Genomic DNA, 19,482 nt, shown 5'->3' on the forward strand with positions numbered 1-19,482 from the left:
AATTATTACTTTTTTATGTAAAATTATTACATGTTAATGCAAAATGGTGACATTTGTCATGTAAAATTCTAACTTTTATCACAATATTGCAAATTTTTGTGTTGTTCTGGTAAAATAGTGACATTTTTTGAGTAAAATTGTGACTTTTGTCATAATTTTGCCAAGTAAAATTCCGATCATTATATTATTGCCAACATTTTAAAAAATTCTTAGAAGATTGTGACTTTTGTCGAGTGAAGTTACGACTCTTTTCATAAAATTGCCAACATTTTAAGCTTTTCTTGTAAAATTGCGACGGTTTTGGAGTAAAAGTCCCAACTTTTATCATAATATTGCACACATGTTCAGTTTTTCTTGTCAAATTTTGACTTGCGTTGAGTGAAATTAATTTTTATTGTAATATTAGAGGTAGGCAATTTCAAGAAGGTAACAGATACAAGAGTGTGTGTGTGTGTTCTTCTATTTCTACCCTTCTTGAGACGTCAACAAGAAAAAGTATCTTCCATATGAGGAGGTGTGAACAAGTGATGACATAAATCATGGTCCCAATAACATTGCATCTAATAGAGAATGTCTCATTTGCACCCCTGCTGGTGAAATCTATCAAAATGAGGGTGGTCCCAAAAAGGAGGGATTTTTCAAATTGCCTGTGTGTCGCTTTTAAAAGTGCTCCCCCTCTGGTCAACATATGAAAGAACAAGTGTGTGTAAGAAATTGAAATGCTCCCCCCTCTGGTCAACATATGAAATAACAAGTGTGTGTAAGAAATTGAAATGGTCCCCCTCTGGTCAACATATGAAATAACAAGTGTGTGTAAAAATTTGAAGTGCACCCTCTGTGGCCAACATATGAAAAAACAAGTGTGTGGAAGAAAATGAAATGTGCCCCCTTTGGCCAAAATAAATAAAACATTTTTTTTTAAATAAATATGCATATACCTGTAGAGACATACTGTAATAACTTGAAGTAGATAAAACTTTTTTTTTTTCTTTTTCTCACAATGTGTCTGTCGACTTTCTTGCTTATAAAATTGGGAACAGTTGCTCATATTCTGTTACAGTAATATTGCAATATTTTCTCGTAAAATTATTACTTTTTAATGCAAAATGGTGACATTTGTCATGTAAAATTCTGACTTTTATCACAATATTGGCAAGTTTTGTGTTGTTCTTTAAAATGGTGACATTTTTTGAGTAAAATTGTGACTTTTGTCATAATTTTGGCAAGTAAAATGCCGATCATTATAATATTGCCAACATTTTAAAATTTTCTTATAAAATTGTGAATTTTGTCGAGTAGAGTTACGACTCTTCATAAAATTGCCAACATTTTAAGCTTTTCTTGTAAAATTGCGACCGTTATTGAGTAAAAGTCCAACTTCTATCATCATATTGCTCAAATGTTCAGTTTTTCTTGTCAAATTTTGACTTGCGTTGAGTGAAATTAACTTTTATTGTAATATTAGAGGTAGGCATTTTTCAGAGGTCTCAAGAAGGTATTAAATACGTGTGTGTGTGTGTGTGTGTGCGTGCTGATGAGGATTAGGAGGACCAGCAGCAATAATCTCCAGTGAACACATGGAGGTCAGAGACAATCCAATTTACAGTCTAACACTTCTTGCTCACGAGCACTTGACTGTGTGTCGCTTTTAAAAGTGCTCCCCCTTTGGTCAACATATGAAATAACAAGTGTGTGTAAAAAATTTTAATGCTCCCCCTCCGGTCAACATATGAAATAACAAGTGTGCGTAAAATTTTTTAAATGCTCCCCCCCTGGTCAACATATGAAATAACAAGTGTGCGTAAAAATTTGAAATGCTCCCCCTCTGGTCAACATATGAAATAACAAGTGTGTGGAATAAAATGAAATGCGCCCCCTTTGGCCAAAATTTATAAAAACATTTTTAAATAAATATGCATATAGAGGCATACTGTAATAACTTGAAGTAAATAAAATATATATTTTTTCTTTTTCTCACATTGTGTCGACTTTTTTCCTTATAAAATTGGTAACAATTTCTCATGTTCTTCCTGTTTTTTTTCTCCAAAAATGTATTACTTTTTTATGTAAACTTATTACTTTTTCATGCAAAATGGCGACATTTGTCATATAAAATTCCGACTTTTATCACAATATTGCCAATCTTTTTGTCGTTCCTGTAAAATGGTGACATTTTTGGAGAAAAATTGTGACTTCTGTCATAATTTTGGCAAGTAAAATTCTGATTGTTATTATAATATTGCCAAAATTGTAAAGTTTTCTTAGAAAATTGTTGAGTGAAATTACGACTCTTTTCATAAAATCGCCAACATTTTAAGCTTTTCTTGTAAAATTGCGACCGTTATTGAGTTAAAGTCCCAACTTTTATCATGATATTGCACACATGTTCAGTTATTTACAAACTTTGCAACACACTAAAACAATCAGACAATGTTTATTTCCAACGTTACAACACAGATGACGTTTGTTAGTGCGGAGCAGAGTCCTTTTCCTCTTCATTCTTCTTTTTCTCCAGCGAAAAAAGAAAAAAAGCTCCCTACTGAGGACGAGTGCGCTAACTAGCATGCAAACTGTAATAGCAAATAGCAAAGGAAGTAGTCTGCAACTTTAAGAGCTGATGCAAAGTACTGAAAGTGTCCTTAAAAACAAACAACTTGATTCTAAATGCAGGACCGGGGCAACACTTTCTTCTCGTTCCTTGCCATCTCCACACGATAGATCTTTAGTACATAGAGGATTCTATCCGTACAAAATATAAAAATATGTGAGTCCTCATTTACACAACATATTTACACGGACTTCCTTAACTTAAGTGAATTGTGTGAGTTCATTTTATTTACACACGTACCAAGCACAGCATATACCCCATCTATTTGTACGGGAAGTTCGACGGAATATTAAAGAATTGCACAAAAAAACGCTGACTTTGCATGAGAGAAGATATTGTGAAGGGTTAATAGAAAGACGTGCCAACACTGGTGCCGTTTGTTACTGACTTCTGACATGAATTATTATGTTATTTACTAGGGCTGTCAAACAGTTTAACCTCTAAAAGGCATAGTGGCCACAAGCGTGGACAGCACCTTTTAGCTCTTATTTCCAAAATTGTGTACACTACTGAATTGGGGTCTTATGGCCACTTATGTGGACACTTATACTGCTATCTGGTGGTGTCAGAAGAGTATAACATACAATGGAATTTGGAAATAAAAAAAGTGTAAAAATAAGAATTAGCATGTCACTAAAGATGAAGTACACGTTTGTGTACTTATGGACTAAGTACATCATATCAAAAGATGATTTTTAGTTTTTATTCTAATTAGAGTCCAACAAGCCCAAATAGCAAAGAGAAATAAAAAAAACTATGTAAACAAACAGCTTGGGCCTTAAGAGGTTAAATATTTAATCACGATTAATCGCAGTTTGTTCAGTTAACTCAAAATGAATCGCCATATACATTTTTTTATCATCAATACGTGGACCTTAGACCAAAAATGTTAAAGTTTTTATTACCACGACTGGACAATTAGTTTGCTTGAATAAAATGTTTTTTTTTAAACATTATGCTTTTTTTTTTTTAAAGGTTCAACCACAAAATAGACATGAACACGTTTTTAACCTCTTAAGTTTACATGCTCTCTTTGCTATTTGGGCTTATTGGACCCTAATTAGAATAAAAACTAAGAATCATCTTTTAATATGATGTACTTAAGTCCATAAGTACACAAAGGTGTACTTCATGTTTAGTGACATGCCAATTCTTATTTTTACACTTTTTTCCCTCCCAAATTCCATTGTATGTTTTACTCTTCTGACACCACCAGATGGCAGTATAAGTGTCCACATAAGTGGCCATAAGACCCCAATTCAGTAGTGTACACAATTTTGAAAATAAGAGCTACAAGGTGCTGTCCACGCATGTGGCCACTAAGCCTTTAGAGGTTTTAATGACGATAAAAAATAAAAAAATACCTGCGGTGCGCTATCAGAGTTTGTATTTTGTACGAATACAGAATTTGTATTCCTGCTGTAGGAGCACTCGCATTCAGAGGAGGAGCTACACTTAGATGTTTAGTTAAAGTTAAAGTTAAAGTACTAATGATCGTCACACACACACTAGGTGTGGTGAAATTTGCCCTCTGCATTTGACCCATCACCCTTGTTCACCCCCTGGGAGGTGAGGGGAGCAGTGAGCAGCAGCGGTGGCTTCGCCCGGGAATTATTTTTTAGTGATTCAACCCCTCAATTCTAACCCTTGATGCTGAGTGCCAAGCAGGGAGGCAATGGGTCCCATTTTTTTTTAGTCTTTGGTATGACTCGGCCGGGGTTTGAACTCACGACCTACCGATCTCAGGGCGGACACTCTAACCACTAGGCCTACTGAGTAGGTTTAGATAGCAGTTTCACGCATCAATAAACACAAAATGTGGTTTGTTAGTGTAATCTGTGATATTACTACCTGAATAAATGCTTCTGATATGATGTGCATTACATGTTGTACAGGTAATGGACAAAAATAGACATGAACACGTTTTTAATGACAATTAAAACAATTTTTTTTAAAAATTTTGTACGAAAACAGAATTTGTATTTTTGCTGTAGGAGCACTCGCATTCAGCGGAGGATCTACACTTCTATGTTTAGATAGCAGTTTCACGCATTAATAACACAAAATGTGGTTTGTTTATGTAATCTGTGATATTACTACCTGAATAAATGCTTCTGATATTATGTGCATTACATGTTGTACAGGTAATGGACAAAAATAGACATGAACACGTTTTTAATGACAATTAAAAAAAAAAAAAAATGTATTGTGTATTTTGTACGAAAACAGAATTTGTATTTTTGCTGTAGGAGCACTCGCATTCAGAGGAGGAGCTACACTTCCATGTTTAGATAGCAGTTTCACGCACTAATGACACAAAATGTGGTTTGTTAATGTAATCTGTGATATTACTACCTGAATAAATGCTTCTGATATTTGACCATTACGGTTTCCCGGGCTACGGAACGGACCGAGGGTCAAAAAAGGAATCGACTTGCCATGGCTTTAACCCTCTTTTTTTTGCTCACTATTTTCAAGCGTGTTGCTTCAACAGTAACTGAACACCATTACGGTTCCCCCAGGCTACGGAACGGACCGAGGGTCAAAAAAAAGGAATCGGGAGGCATGAGCCTTAATCGTGCGTTAAAAAAGATTAAAGGAACTTAACTTTGACAGCCCTAGGTATCACTGAATTATTGATCATCAACATGTATCGGCAGTGTACCAAAACCAAAAGGTTAAGAAATAATGCAGTTCTTGCTTTTTCTGCGTTTGTGCGTGGTTAAGAGCGCACCGCGGTTGGCTCCTCCCATCCCCGCGCTGTACTTGTGCACCAGCTCCTGATTGCTGAGATAGCGCGTCTGGACGGGTCTGGGGATGAGTTCGCCCAGGAAGTAACCTTCGTCCTCCGACTCCGACGAGGACGAGCAGGTGGAGCACCAGTCGTCGTCGTCGTAGTAGTCGTCCCAGGAGTATTGGTTCAAGCCCGTGCGGCGGCCGGCCGCGGGGTTCTGGAGCGTCAGGTCCGAGGTGGTCCTGGGACACGGCCTGAAGAGTTGCGCTTGGTATCTCTCGCCGACTCCGACTCCGACTCCGAACCGGTCCCTGGAACTCCTGGGAGGAGGGAAGCGGTCGTAGTCCTCTCGGGCGTGAAGCGCCGGTCTTTCTTGAGGTCTCACCCGGCGCTCCGCCACCAAGTTGAGGGCGTTTTCCGAGCGAGAGCGCCGGGATCTTCTGGCGCGGTGATGGTGGTGGTGTCTGCGCCTCTGAGGGGTTTCCTCCGGCAAGTCTATCCTGACACTCGCTCCTCTGGCGCCTCCTCCTCCGACACCGGCGCTCACCCGGCGCTCACTTATGGGCGGAAGGCGGGCGGCGTTGGCGCTGCTCACCGAGCTCACCCGGTCTTCCTCCTGGTAGGCGAATCCGGGCGGTAGTTGAGTCACGCTTCTGCCGACACCCGCGCCGGACGGCTCGCAATACTTCAGCTGGTACTGGGCGGACCTGGGCGGGTTTATTTCCATGTAGGGTTGACCACCGTTCACGCTGTGGAGCGACTCTGAGCTCCGGAATTGAACCGAGGAGGAGTTAAGGGCGTCCACGTTGCTTTTCCGTGAGGCGTTCACTCCGGAGTCTTGGCTCAGATCCGGCATGGAGAAACGAGACAACAGCCTCCCGCCTCCTTCTGCCGAGTGTCCTGTAAGGAAGCAGAAATGAAGACTTTATGAACAGTTTCACGTGGGGGATGCCCCGATCGATCAGCCCAGGAGCAGTATGGGACAATTTTCGTGAAAACTTTTGTGATTGCCAAAGCATGTGTCCAGAGACGTATTTCCTGAGTTTATAAACATAATATGAATTTGTTTTTAAATATCGATATAATCATAGTAGTATCGACTAAATACGCTATTGTACTTGGTATCATTACAGTGGATGTCAGGTGTAGATCCACCAGTGACGTGCGGTCACTAGAGGCAGGTGAGGCGGGGCCTCACCTGCCATCATGGAAAGAAAAAAAAAGTAAAAAGAAAAAAAAAAAATTAAATTGTTATATGTATCCAGTTATTTTCCATTTAACTTCACCAGTTTTAGATTATTTTTATTCAAAATCGCTGAATTTTCACATTTGCCGTTCAAATACTGAGAAGAGACGGTGCGGTGAACAGCAGCCAGTTGAGGCACGTCACTCAGTGCCTCAACATGGATTGCGGACTGGGCTAACTGCTGGTCTGCTGTGCAGTGAGACCGTATTGCTATATAAACTATATTATACATTTCCATAGTTTAGTTAGCTGAGGTATATAATGTACAGTGTATTTTGTCAACAACTGTATGTGTGTAAAGTATTTCTTGTGCTGAGCTATCATAAAACTGCTGCGAAGACGCACTGTGTGAGGCTCACGTAACCCCGCCTCCTGGTGCTTAAGGCACCTTCGCCGCAGACTGCACCCCCCGAAGAGAGCGCCACACCAACCAAAGCCCACACCCAAACCCTCCACCCAAAAAAAGTCACTTAACAAGAAGCCAAAAAGTGCAAAAAACAACATTGCTCGCGCCGGAGGAGCCGTGAACGACTTCAAGGACACAACATTAGGTACACCTGCAGACTGCAGCATGGATTTCATATTTCATTCATTCACAACTCCTCCAACACGAACACCACTGTTCCCGCACTTATAAGTAAAGGTAAGACCATAATAACGTTTTTTTTTTATTAAATGTGCTTTTTTGTGTGCTACAGTTTGTATGTGTAAAGTTAAAGTTAAGTTAAAGCAGGGGCGTCACTAGCTTTTAAGGACAGGGGGGGCTTTGCCCCCAGGAGATGTACAGGATGCGAGTGAATGTTACGCATGAGCACAAAACTTCACAAACGGCTAACAAAGACTTAGAAATTATTCATTGTTATTATTATTATTTTTAAAAAATGCACGGGACGAAATGAAATGCTCCCCGGGACGATGGCTTTTAACCATATATTTTCTTTTTCTTTTTATGTATTTATTAATTTGACATTTTATATTAAATGTCTTGGTTTTTCCTCCCTCTGAAAATCCTATTAAATGTTTAACAAGCCATCCTATAATAATAAAACAGCTATTAATGTAACAATACAATAAAACAAATATATTTAATGATGTTTTTTTCATTATTTTAACAATAGGCTTATGTATATTACTTTATATAGATTCTACAAGAAACACAAAACTTAAAAAATAAATGATTTACAATTGCACACACAAGGTTTTGTGCAGCTTCACTCATTGTAAAGGAAGATAATGTACTTCGTACACCTGCAGGACCGCAAGCAAGGTCGCAGAGAAAATGCGGGCTGGAATTTGAGTGATGTGGGCATTTTCTATATGAACAAGTGGAATGGATTGGATACCGACGCACGAAAGGGGCTCTCTACCTTACGCTACGAAGTGAGGGGAAACTGAGTGAATAATAACAGGTTATATGATTATTTATTTAAACTCATATTTGGTCCACTTTATAATGAATATGTCGGCATTTATTTGTAAAAAAACAAAAAAAACACCAAATTATTTAGGGGGGCTTAAGAATATTTTAGGGGGGCTTGAGCCCCCCTAAAATAGGCCTAACAACGCCAATGAGTTAAAGTACCAATGATTGTCACACAATCTAGGTGTGGTGAAATGTGTCCTCTGCATTTGACCCATCCCCTTGATCACTCCCTGGGATGTGAGGGGAGCAGTGGGCAGCAGCGGCGCCGCGCCCGAGAATAGTTGTTGGTGATTTAACCCCCAATTCCAACCCTTGATGCTGAGTGCCAAGCAGGGAAGAATGCTGGTATGAGCTTTTAAACATAACCCGTTAACTGCTGCCAATCAAATGGTGAATAAGATACTCTTTAGGGTTCATATGTTTGTAAATCTGACTGTGATGAAGTCAGTGCCTCACCAGTCATCAACCTCACCGCACGTCACTGAGATCCACCCATGGAGTTTGTTTACATTGTGACGCCGGTGAGCTATTGTATCCTCCTATGGTGTGTAGTGAAGCATGTTTAGCTATTCCTCTTCCTCCAGTGTTAACAATACTTACGAGACTCACTTTATTCGTCGCCATGGAGACAAGGATTAGTGATAGCTAGCCATGTTTCCTGAGGGCGTTTCAGTGTTATAGTTTCACCCTTATCTTTACTTTTTAGACCAAAATGCGTCCATTCTCCCTTTCCTGTCTACACACTGTGTCTGCTTGTAAGTACTCTGTGTGTGTGCGCTGCCGAACATGCTCCTCTGCTCGTAAAATCAGCAATGTCATGCCCGTTGGGAGTATAGTGCCGTTTTTGATTCATTAATACCGCGATACTACACTAGACTAGACTCACCCAACTCTCCTTGACACCAGGGGGCAGTGCAGCGTACCCAGATGTAAAACATATTTTGCACAATCAGCCTTTTCATATAAAGTGATAAAGGAACAACAAACTTGAAAAGTCTAACAGATTATTCTTAATTCACAATTGAAGTTAAAAAAGTGGCTTTTGGAGCAATCAAAGCTGCTCACACGGCCAATAAGGTGGCCACTATGATTGACACATCAACTTAATGTGTATTATATTTATCCATGAGAGCATTTTTTTTGTAAATTGTGAGGTGTGTGTGTGTTAAAATCATGGTTGTGTTTTACAAATGATGACAGATGTGAAGAAGAGCATGTATTGTCTGTGTTATGATGTAAAAAAGATATGGTTGCATTGTATAATAAGTCCATGAAAGGGCATTTTATGACTTTTCTTAATTTGATTACATGCTATAGTATGATTTTATTGTCATAATTTAATTGCATGGTTTTTGTATCTCTTTAATTTAGGTAGCCAGTGACTGTAGATGGAAATTAGTTATTTAGCTATAATCTGGTACAGAACATACCTGTCTTTGAGCATAATGTTTCTGTGCATTGTCCCTTCAAATAAAGACTAAACTAGTACCGTATACTGGAACCATCTGAGACAGGCCCCTTCTTTGGCTATGTGGAGGGAGGTGTGGCCAGCGCTGCCTTGCAGGAGCAAAGGTGGGGAAGAGCACCATCAGATAGGGGGGCGGGGGCAAGTGTCGACGGCGAGACACAGCTGACAGGGGATTCGATTTTCACAGGTGGTACGAGTTAATCTAATCATCTGTTGTCTTTAACAGGAAGCGGCCGGGAACGGGAGGAGAGAGAGGTTACGGAGGGGACTGAAAAGTCACGTCCTGCCGGAGAAACTTTGAGGACTTCTATGTACATTAAAACCTGTGGCTCCTGTGCCGTGTCTAACAGTGGAACTGCTAGGAAGCAACTTCTACAGGCTACTTTAAAGACCCTTCTTAAAGGGGAACATTATCACCAGACCTATGTAAGCGTCAATATATACCTTGATGTTGCAGAAAAAAGACCATATATTTTTTTAACCGATTTCCGAACTCTAAATGGGTGAATTTTGGCGAATTAAACGCCTTTCTAATATTCGCTCTCGGAGCGATGACATCACAACGTGGCGTCACGTCGGGAAGCAATCCGCCATTTTCTCAAACACCGAGTCAAATCAGCTCTGTTATTTTCCGTTTTTTCGACTGTTTTTCCGTACCTTGGAGACATCATGCCTCGTCGGTGTGTTGTCGGAGGGTGTAACAACACGAACAGGGACGGATTCAAGTTGCACCAGTGGCCCAAAGATGCGAAATTGGCAAGAAATTGGACGTTTGTTCCGCACACTTTACCGACGAAAGCTATGCTACGACAGAGATGGCAAGAATGTGTGGATATCCTGCGACACTCAAAGCAGATGCATTTCCAACGATAAAGTCAAAGAAATCTGCCGCCAGACCCCCATTGAATCTGCCGGAGTGTGTGAGCAATTCAGGGACAAAGGACCTCGCTAGCACGGCAAGCAATGGCGGCGGTTTGTTCCCGCAGACGAGCGAGCTAAACCCCCTATCGACCCTAGCTTCCCTGGCCTGCTGACATCAACTCCAAAACTGGACAGATCAGCTTTCAGGAAAAGAGCGCGGATGAGGGTATGTCTACAGAATATATTAATTGATGAAAACTGGGCTGTCTGCACTCTCAAAGTGCATGTTGTTGCCAAATGTATTTCATATGCTGTAAACCTAATTCATAGTTGTTAGTTTCCTTTAATGCCAAACAAACACATACCAATCGTTGGTTAGAAGGCAATCGCCAAATTCGTCCTCGCTTTCTCCCGTGTCGTTTTCGTCGGTTTCGCTTGCATACGGTTCAAACCGACATGGCTCAATAGCTTCGGTTTCTTCTTCAATTTCGTTTTCGCTACCTGCCTCCACACTACAACCATCCGTTTCAATACATGCGTAATCTGTTGAATCGCTTAAGCCGCTGAAATCCGAGTCTGAATCCGAGCTAATGTCGCTATATCTTGCTGTTCTTTCCGCCATGTTTGTTTGTGTTGGCATCACTATGTGACGTCACAGGAAAATGGACGGGTGTTTATATCAATCAATCAATCAATGTTTATTTATATAGCCCTAAATCACAAGTGTCTCAAAGGGCTGCACAAGCCACAACGACATCCTCGGTACAAAGCCCACATAAGGGCAAGGAAAAACTCACCCCAGTGGGACGTCGATGTGAATGACTATGAGAAACCTTGGAGAGGACCGCATATGTGGGTAACCCCCCCCCCCCCTCTAGGGGAGACCGAAAGCAATGGATGTCGAGTGGGTCTGACATAATATTGTGAGAGTCCAGTCCATAGTGGATCCAACATTATAATGATGGTTAAAATCAGGCACTTTGAAGCTTTTTTTTAGGGATGGGTAAAATTTTGAAAAAAAACTTCGAAAAATATAATAAGCCACTGGGAACTGATTTTTAATGGTTTTAACCCTTCTGAAATTGTGATAATGTTCCCCTTTAAAAACCCATTTTTATTCACGGGCTTTTAACCCAGCATGAGACTTTAAACGTTTTTTTTTTTAACTCTTTTTAACTGCTTTTTATCTAACAAATTGTTCTTAGAATAATTTGTATTTGCTTTTTCAATGTGTATTTTACTTCTGTTTTTTGTTTGTTTTGTTTTTTCCCAACTTTTTTTATTGGCATTTTCAAATAGACAGAAAAAAGTGCAAGTCAAAACAGTACAATTTTAAAGTCAGTAAATGATTCACACCCTTTCCCTTAAAACCAAAACCACCCCACTCAGGTCCCACTAACGAGGGACAAATGGCACAATTATGTAACAAGTAAGACGACAAAGACAGACACATTCTCACACACACACACACATACGCGGCCAGAGACAGACAGATATATATAAAAAATATATACCGTATTTCCCGCACTATTAGCCGCACCTAAAAACCACAAATTTACTTAAAAGCTGACAGTGCGGCTTATAACCCGGTGCGCTTTATATATGGATTAATATTAAGATTCATTTTCATAAAGTTTCGGTCTCGCAACTACGGTAAACAGCCGCCATCTTTTTTCCCCGTAGAAGAGGAAGTGCTTCTTCTTCTACGCAAGCAACCGCCAAGGTAAGCACCCGCCCCCATAGAAGAGGAAGCGCTTCTTCTTCTACTGTAAGCAACCACCCGCCCCCGTAGAAGAAGAAAAAGCGCGCGGATATTACGTTTCATTTCCTTTGTGTGTTTACATCTGTAAAGACTACAAAATGGCTCCTACTAAGCGACAGGTTTCCGGTTCATGAAAAGACGCAATCTCTCCATCCGCACACGGACTACTATTTCACAGCAACTGCCTAAAGACTTTCAAGAAAAGCTGGCTACTTTCCGTGCATATTGTAAAAACAAGATAGCTGAAAAAAAGATCCGGCCAGAGAACATTATCAACATGGACGAGGTTCCACTGACTTTTGATATTCCTGTGAACCGCACTGTGGATACAACGGGAGCACGTACGGTGAATATTCGCACCACAGGGAATGAGAAGTCATCCTTCACTGTGGTTCTAGCTTGCCATGCTAATGGCCAGAAACTTCCACCCATGGTGATATTCAAAAGGAAGACCTTGCCAAAAGAGACCTTTCCAGCCGGCGTCATCATAAAAGCTAACTCGAAGGGATGGATGGATGAAGAAAAGATGAGCGAGTGGTTAAGGGAAGTTTACGCGAAGAGGCCGGGTGGCTTTTTTCACGCAGCTCCGTCCATGTTGATATACGACTCCATGCGCGCCCACATCACGCTGGTTTTTAATATATTATTAAAGTTTGACTGACCTATCTGACTGTTTTTTTGACATTCCTTTAGCGCAGTTAGATGCGGCTTACAACACGGGGCGGCTTATAGGTGGACAAAAGTTTTGAAATATGCCGTTCATTGAAGGCGCGGCTTATAACCCAGGGCGCCTTATGGTGCGGAAAATACGGTATATATAATAATAATAATAATAAAAAAAAAAAAAAAATTAATAATAATAATAATAATATATAATAAAATAAAAAATAGAATAAAATAATACTAATAAATAAAAGGGAGATTATTCCTCATCTGCGTCTGGGCACAGGTCAAGAGAGTTGACATACAGCAAAAAAGGGCTCCATGAGCTTTCAAATGCTTGAACCGAGCCCTTTAGCGAAAACCTAAGTTTTTTTTACTTCTGTTTTAAATGTTGTTTTTTAGTCTGTCCTTTGCCTCTATTTCTTTGTGGTGTGCAGCCCTTTGTTCTTCAACGGTACTTTTTTTAAAAGGGCTTCATAAATAAAGTCGGTATGGTATGGTATGGTATGGTATGGTATAGCGTACAACCCTACAGTACGGTTAATGCAGCGTTTCTCAAAGTGTGGGGCGCGCCCCACTGGTGGGGAATAGAGACATGACAGGTGGGGCGCGAGGAACGGGAGGAAATTTCACTTTAAATTTTTTTTTTATCATTATATTCTTAGATTTTTTTTTTTTTACTATGCTTTCATTTTCTATACACACTGTAAATCACTTTGTGATTCTGTCTGTGGAATCCGCTATATAAATAAATGGAAATTACCGGTACTTATTTTTACTGTAGGCTTTAAATTTCTCGGTAGGAGCGAAAGTTTGACAGACATAGCAACAGTAACTAATGGGGGCGGGGCTAAGCGGAACAAACTTTCACGCGGATGGGTAGCAGGCTAATGTGTGGACCACAATTACACAAATATATACATTTGTGACTCGCACCTCAAAGGTCGTCGAGCCAGAGCCAGCGCCTGCAGAGAAACAAAAAAGTGCTGTCACTTGCCCTGTCTTGCCAAATGCATATAGCTCCTCCTTTTTTTTTTGCAAAGTGGCACTTTTATTTTATTTATTATTGAACTTGATGCAAGTTATTTGATTTATTATTGAACTTGATGCAAGTTATAACACTTTTTTTTTTTTAATTATTGAACTTGATGCAAGTTATAACACTTTTTTTGATTTATTATTGAGCTTGATGCAAGTTATTTGATTTATTATTGAACTTGATGCAAGTTATAACACTTTTATTTGATTTATTATTGAACTTGATGCAAGTTATAACACTTTTGTTTGATTTATTATTGAACTTGGTGCAAGTCATAACACTTTTTTTTATTTATTATTGAACTTGATGCAAGTTATAACACTTTTTTTGATTTATTATTGAACGTGATGCAAGTTATAACACTTTTTTGATTTATTATTGAACTTGATGCAAGTTATAACACTTTTGTTTTATTTATTATTGAACTTGATGGAAGTTATTTTATTTATTATTGAACTTGATGCAAGTTATACCACAGCTGCACAGTTATTTTATTTATTATTGAACTTGATGTTATTTTATGTTATTGAGTTTGAATGTATACAACTTGATGTTCAATAAATTTGAAAATGTTAAAGCTTGGCATTAGCGCTCTTTTGGGGCGATGGGGGCAGGTGGGGCTTGAAAACTCCCCCTTGTCCAAAGTGGGGGATGACAAAAAAAGTTTGAGAACCACTGGGTTAATGGATGTGATCGGTATACAACGGGCAGCATAAAACCCTGATTGGAACACCCCCGACCCTGGCACCCACCTGTGGCGTTGGCTAAAGACTCCATGGACCCCCTCGGGGTCTGCTGCAGGGGCGTCAGCTGCTCAGTGAAGCTAAGTGCGTTGATGGGGTTCCTGCTCCGTGCTGCCGCAGGGGGCGGAGGAGGGTCCCTCTCCCTCTGGAAGCCGTGCAGGCTGACGGAGCGTTTCTCCGCGGAAAATCCGCCCTTCGGCTGAGAGAGCTCGGACGCCTCGGTGAAACTCTTCTGCAGTTTCGGGGGATAGCGGTCCTCTTGGAGCCGGGTCTCGTTCAGGGAGCGACCCTTGACGGCGGACACGGGCGGCCTCTTCGGACCGGCGTTCTCCTTGACCCCCTGAGGGTTCTGTCCAGTGCACGAGGGGTTAAAGGACGTTCTCACGTTACACTGACTGAGGAGCTGAAGTGGCGAGGGGCCGGACTGAGGTTCGGACGACTGAGGCCCAAACTTGTGCCCGTCTCGCGTCTGGTTCTGCCAGGCCGGCGGCTCGCGGGTCAGACTGTGAGTTTGACTGGAGAGACTCAGTACGTCCATCTGTAAGGACAACGGGTCCACCTCGCCGGACGAGTTCTCCGCCACACTTTTTGCCGCCTTGGAGCCGCGTCTGGACTCTCGGGTGGAGCGGGCGCTCTGGAAAGCGGAATCTGAGGAGTCCGAGCCGTTGGGCTCCTCCCCCAGGCTGCAAGACCGGGAGCAGAAGATCTGTCCCTGCTTGGGCAGGAAGGGTCGACCCAGCAGGGAGCGTTTGCAGCGGGCACAACAGAAGCAGCCCTCGGTGGCGTGCCAGTGCTGCCCGTCGTACGTCATCTGGCCCTGGTCGATACCTGGAGGAACGATATGCAATTAAAAAAAATACTGTAAAGTTAGTACTGTAAATTCCAGACTATAAGCCGCTACTTTTCCCCCCCTACGCTTTGAACCCTGCGGTTTATAAAACGGTGCGGCTAATTTATGGATTTTTCTTCGCTGACGAATGTAATGCAAATAGTTAAAAATATTGATTTTTTTAATTGTTTGTGCTATGGCATACTTGCCAACCTTGAGACCTCCGATTTCGGGAGGTGGGGGAGGGGGTGGGCGTGGTCGGGGTGGGACGGGGGAGTGGTTGGGGGCGTGGCTAAAAGGGGAGGAGTATATTTACAGCTAGAATTCACCAAGTCAAGTATTATATATATATATATATATATATATATATATATATACATATATATATATATATATATATATATATATATATATATATATATATATATATATATATATATATTTATTTATTTATTTTATTTTATTATAAATATATATATATATATATATATATATATATATATATATATATATATATATATATATAAAATAAATACTTGGATTTCAGTGTTCATTTATTTACACATATACACACACACATAACACTCATCTACTCATTGTTGAGTTAAGGGTTGTATTGTCCATCCTTGTTCTATTCTCTGTCACTATTTTTCGAACCATGCTGAACACCCTCTCTGATGATGCATTGCTGTGTGGCACGCACAAAAGTGCTTTCATCAAATGCACTAGATGGCAGTATTGTCCTGTTTAAGAGTGTCACAACATTGCTGTTTACGGCAGACCAACTGCTTTACGGTATACAAAAACGTGACTGCTGTTGTTGTGTGTTGTTGCCGCGCTGGGAGGACGTTAATGAAACTGCCTAACAATAAACCCACATAAGAAACCAAGAACTCGCCCTCCATCATTCTACAGTTATAACGTGATTGGGCAGGTATGCTGTTTATATTGTGGGTTAGCGGACTCAGGTCCTCATGGACTCAGGTCCTCATGGACCTGAGTCCGCCTGAATTTTGGGAGGTTTTCGGGAGAGGCGCTGAATTTCGGGAGTCTCCCGGAAAATCCGGGAGGGTTGGCAAGTATGTGCTATGGCGACATTTGTTGGGCGAGTTCGCTCACCGCAGGTGCTGCAGTGTCCTTCTGTTAAGACTGGCTTTCAACCGGAAGTATAAGTGCTGTTTCGTCTTATAGCCGCCCATAGCGTTTCTACTCGTATGGATTTTTCATTCATCACTCCAAGCAACATTTGTAAGTTTTATGATACAACTAAAACAATTCATACTTATGATACATGGTGAGTAAGCCTGTATGCTGGACTTTGAATATTGTGGAGTGTTTTTATTCATTTTATTTCTGCTTGTATTTCTTTTATTCGGGTTTTATCGTTGTATGTTTTTTCTTCTGTGATATGGTTCAAATAAAAACAATTATACCTTTTATACGATTAAAATTGTCATTTTACAAGATTAAGGTTAAATATATTATGAAAAAGTATTTTTTTTTTTTTTTTTTTAGAAAAAAGTTAGAAATATTGTGAGAAAAAGTTGTCATTGTACAAGAATTATGCACTGTAGGAATATTTTAAGGAAAATTGTACAGAAACAAACGCTATCAAATAAAAATATTAAACTAAATAGTCAATAGCAGTTTGCAACTGGGAACTTGAATATGGACTACATAAGAAAAGTTTTCATTGTACAAGAATTTGGTCAGAATATATTGAGAAAAAAAGTTAAAATAAAAAAAATTATACCTTTTACACCATTAAAGTCAAATATATTGTGAAAGTCCTTTTATTTTTAGAAAAACACAATATTATGAGAAAAAAGGTATTTTACACGAATTGTGTAGAAATATTTTAAGAAAAAATGACTAAAGTAAAATAAATTGTGGAAAAAAAGGTCATACTTTTTTAGAAAAAAAGTTGAATTATTGTGAGAAAAAATGTTCATGCAAGAATTTTTAGTAATATTCTAAGAAAAAAAAGTTGCTTGACAAAATTGTCATTTTACAAGATTAAAGTTAAATATATTATGAAAAAGTATTTTTTTTTTTTTTTTAGGAAGAAGTTAGAAATATTGTGAGAAAAAGTTGTCATTGTACAAGAATTATGCACTGTAGGAATATTTTAAGGAAAATTGTACAGAAACAAACGCTATCAAATAACAATATTAAAGTAAAAAGTCAATAGCAGTTTGCAAAAGGGAACTTGAATATGGACTACATAAGAAAAGTTTTCATTGTACAAGAATTATGTCAGAATATAAGGAGAAAAAAAGTTAAAATAAAAAAAATTATACCTTTTACACCATTAAAGTCAAATATATTGTGAAAGTCCTTTTATTTTTAGAAAAACACAATATTATGAGAAAAAAGGTATTTTACACGAATTGTGTAGAAATATTTTAAGAAAAAATGACTAAAGTAAAATAAATTGTGGAAAAAAAGGTCATACTTTTTTAGAAAAAAAGTTGAATTATTGTGAGAAAAAATGTTCATGCAAGAATTTTTAGTAATATTCTAAGAAAAAAAAGTTGCTTGACAAAATTGTCATTTTACAAGATTAAAGTTAAATATATTATGAAAAAGTATTTTTTTTTTTTTTTTAGGAAGAAGTTAGAAATATTGTGAGAAAAAGTTGTCATTGTACAAGAATTATGCACTGTAGGAATATTTTAAGGAAAATTGTACAGAAACAAACGCTATCAAATAACAATATTAAAGTAAAAAGTCAATAGCAGTTTGCAAAAGGGAACTTGAATATGGACTACATAAGAAAAGTTTTCATTGTACAAGAATTATGTCAGAATATAAGGAGAAAAAAAGTTAAAATAAAAAAAATTATACCTTTTACACCATTAAAGTCAAATATATTGTGAAAGTCCTTTTATTTTTAGAAAAACACAATATTATGAGAAAAAAGGTATTTTACACGAATTGTGTAGAAATATTTTAAGAAAAAATGACTAAAGTAAAATAAATTGTGGAAAAAAAGTCATACTTTTTTAGAAAAAAAGTTGAATTATTGTGAGAAAAAATGTTCATGCAAGAATTTTTAGTAATATTCTAAGAAAAAAAAGTTGCTTGACAAAATTGTCATTTTACAAGATTAAAGTTAAATATATTATGAAAAAGTATTTTTTTTTTTTTTTTAGGAAGAAGTTAGAAATATTGTGAGAAAAAGTTGTCATTGTACAAGAATTATGCACTGTAGGAATATTTTAAGGAAAATTGTACAGAAACAAACGCTATCAAATAAAAATATTAAACTAAAAAGTCAATGGCAGTTTGCAAAAGGTCACTTGAATATGGACTACATGAGAAAAAAGTTTCCATTGTACCAGAATTATGTCAGAATATATGGAGAAAAAAAGTTAAAATAAAAATAATTATACCTTTTACACGATTAAAGTCAAATATATTGTGAAAGTCCTTTTATTTTTAGAAAAACACATTATGAGAAAAAAGGTATTTTACATGAATTGTGTAGAAATATTTTAAGAAAAAATGACTAAAGTAAAATAAATTGTGGAAAAAAAGTCATATTTTTTTTAGAAAAAAGTTGAATTATTGTGAGAAAAAATTTCATGCAAGAATTTTTAGTAATATTCTAAGAAAAAAAAGTTGCTAGACAAAATTGTCATTTTACAAGATTAAAGTTAAATATATTATGAAAAAGTATATATATATATTTTTTTTAGAAAAAAGTTAGAAATATTGTGAGAAAACGTTCAAACTACATAATAAAAAAGTTTTCATTGTACAAGAATTATGTCAGAATATATTGAGAAAAAAAGTTAGAATAAAAAAAATTATACCTTTTACACCATTAAAGTCAAGTAAAAAAGTTGCTAGACAAAATTGTCATTTTACAAGATTAAAGTTAAATATATTATGAAAAAGTATTTTTATTTTTTTTTAGGAAAAAGTTATAAATATTGTGAGAAAAAGTTGTCATTGTACAAGAATTATGCACTGTAGGAATATTTTAAGGAAAATTGAACAGAAACAAACGCTATCAAATAAAAATATTAAACTAAAAGGTCAATAGCAGTTTGCAAATGGGCACTTGAATATGGACTACATAAGAAAAAAAGTTTTCATTG

At 38.1% G+C, this 19,482-nt stretch overlaps 1 protein-coding gene across 2 annotated transcripts in view; it reads right to left on the minus strand.

The window, feature by feature from the left end:
• Nucleotides 1–4,565: 4,565 nt before the first annotated feature.
• The window catches only part of prickle2b (prickle homolog 2b), a 363,308-nt gene continuing 348,391 nt past the window's right edge, over nt 4,566–19,482 (minus strand). For both annotated transcript variants that reach the window (XM_061932665.1, XM_061932666.1), the window contains 2 exons: nt 14,557–15,375; nt 4,566–6,242 (listed from right to left, as the gene is read on the minus strand). In XM_061932665.1, coding sequence (XP_061788649.1) covers nt 5,287–6,242; nt 14,557–15,375 — 1,775 coding nt within the window. In that variant the 3' untranslated portion in view covers nt 4,566–5,286. The remainder of the gene's footprint in view (nt 6,243–14,556; nt 15,376–19,482) is intronic.

The sequence above is a fragment of the Nerophis lumbriciformis genome, linkage group LG38, assembly GCF_033978685.3.
Source record: "Nerophis lumbriciformis linkage group LG38, RoL_Nlum_v2.1, whole genome shotgun sequence".
In the NCBI taxonomy this organism is placed as follows: Eukaryota; Metazoa; Chordata; class Actinopteri; order Syngnathiformes; family Syngnathidae; genus Nerophis; species Nerophis lumbriciformis.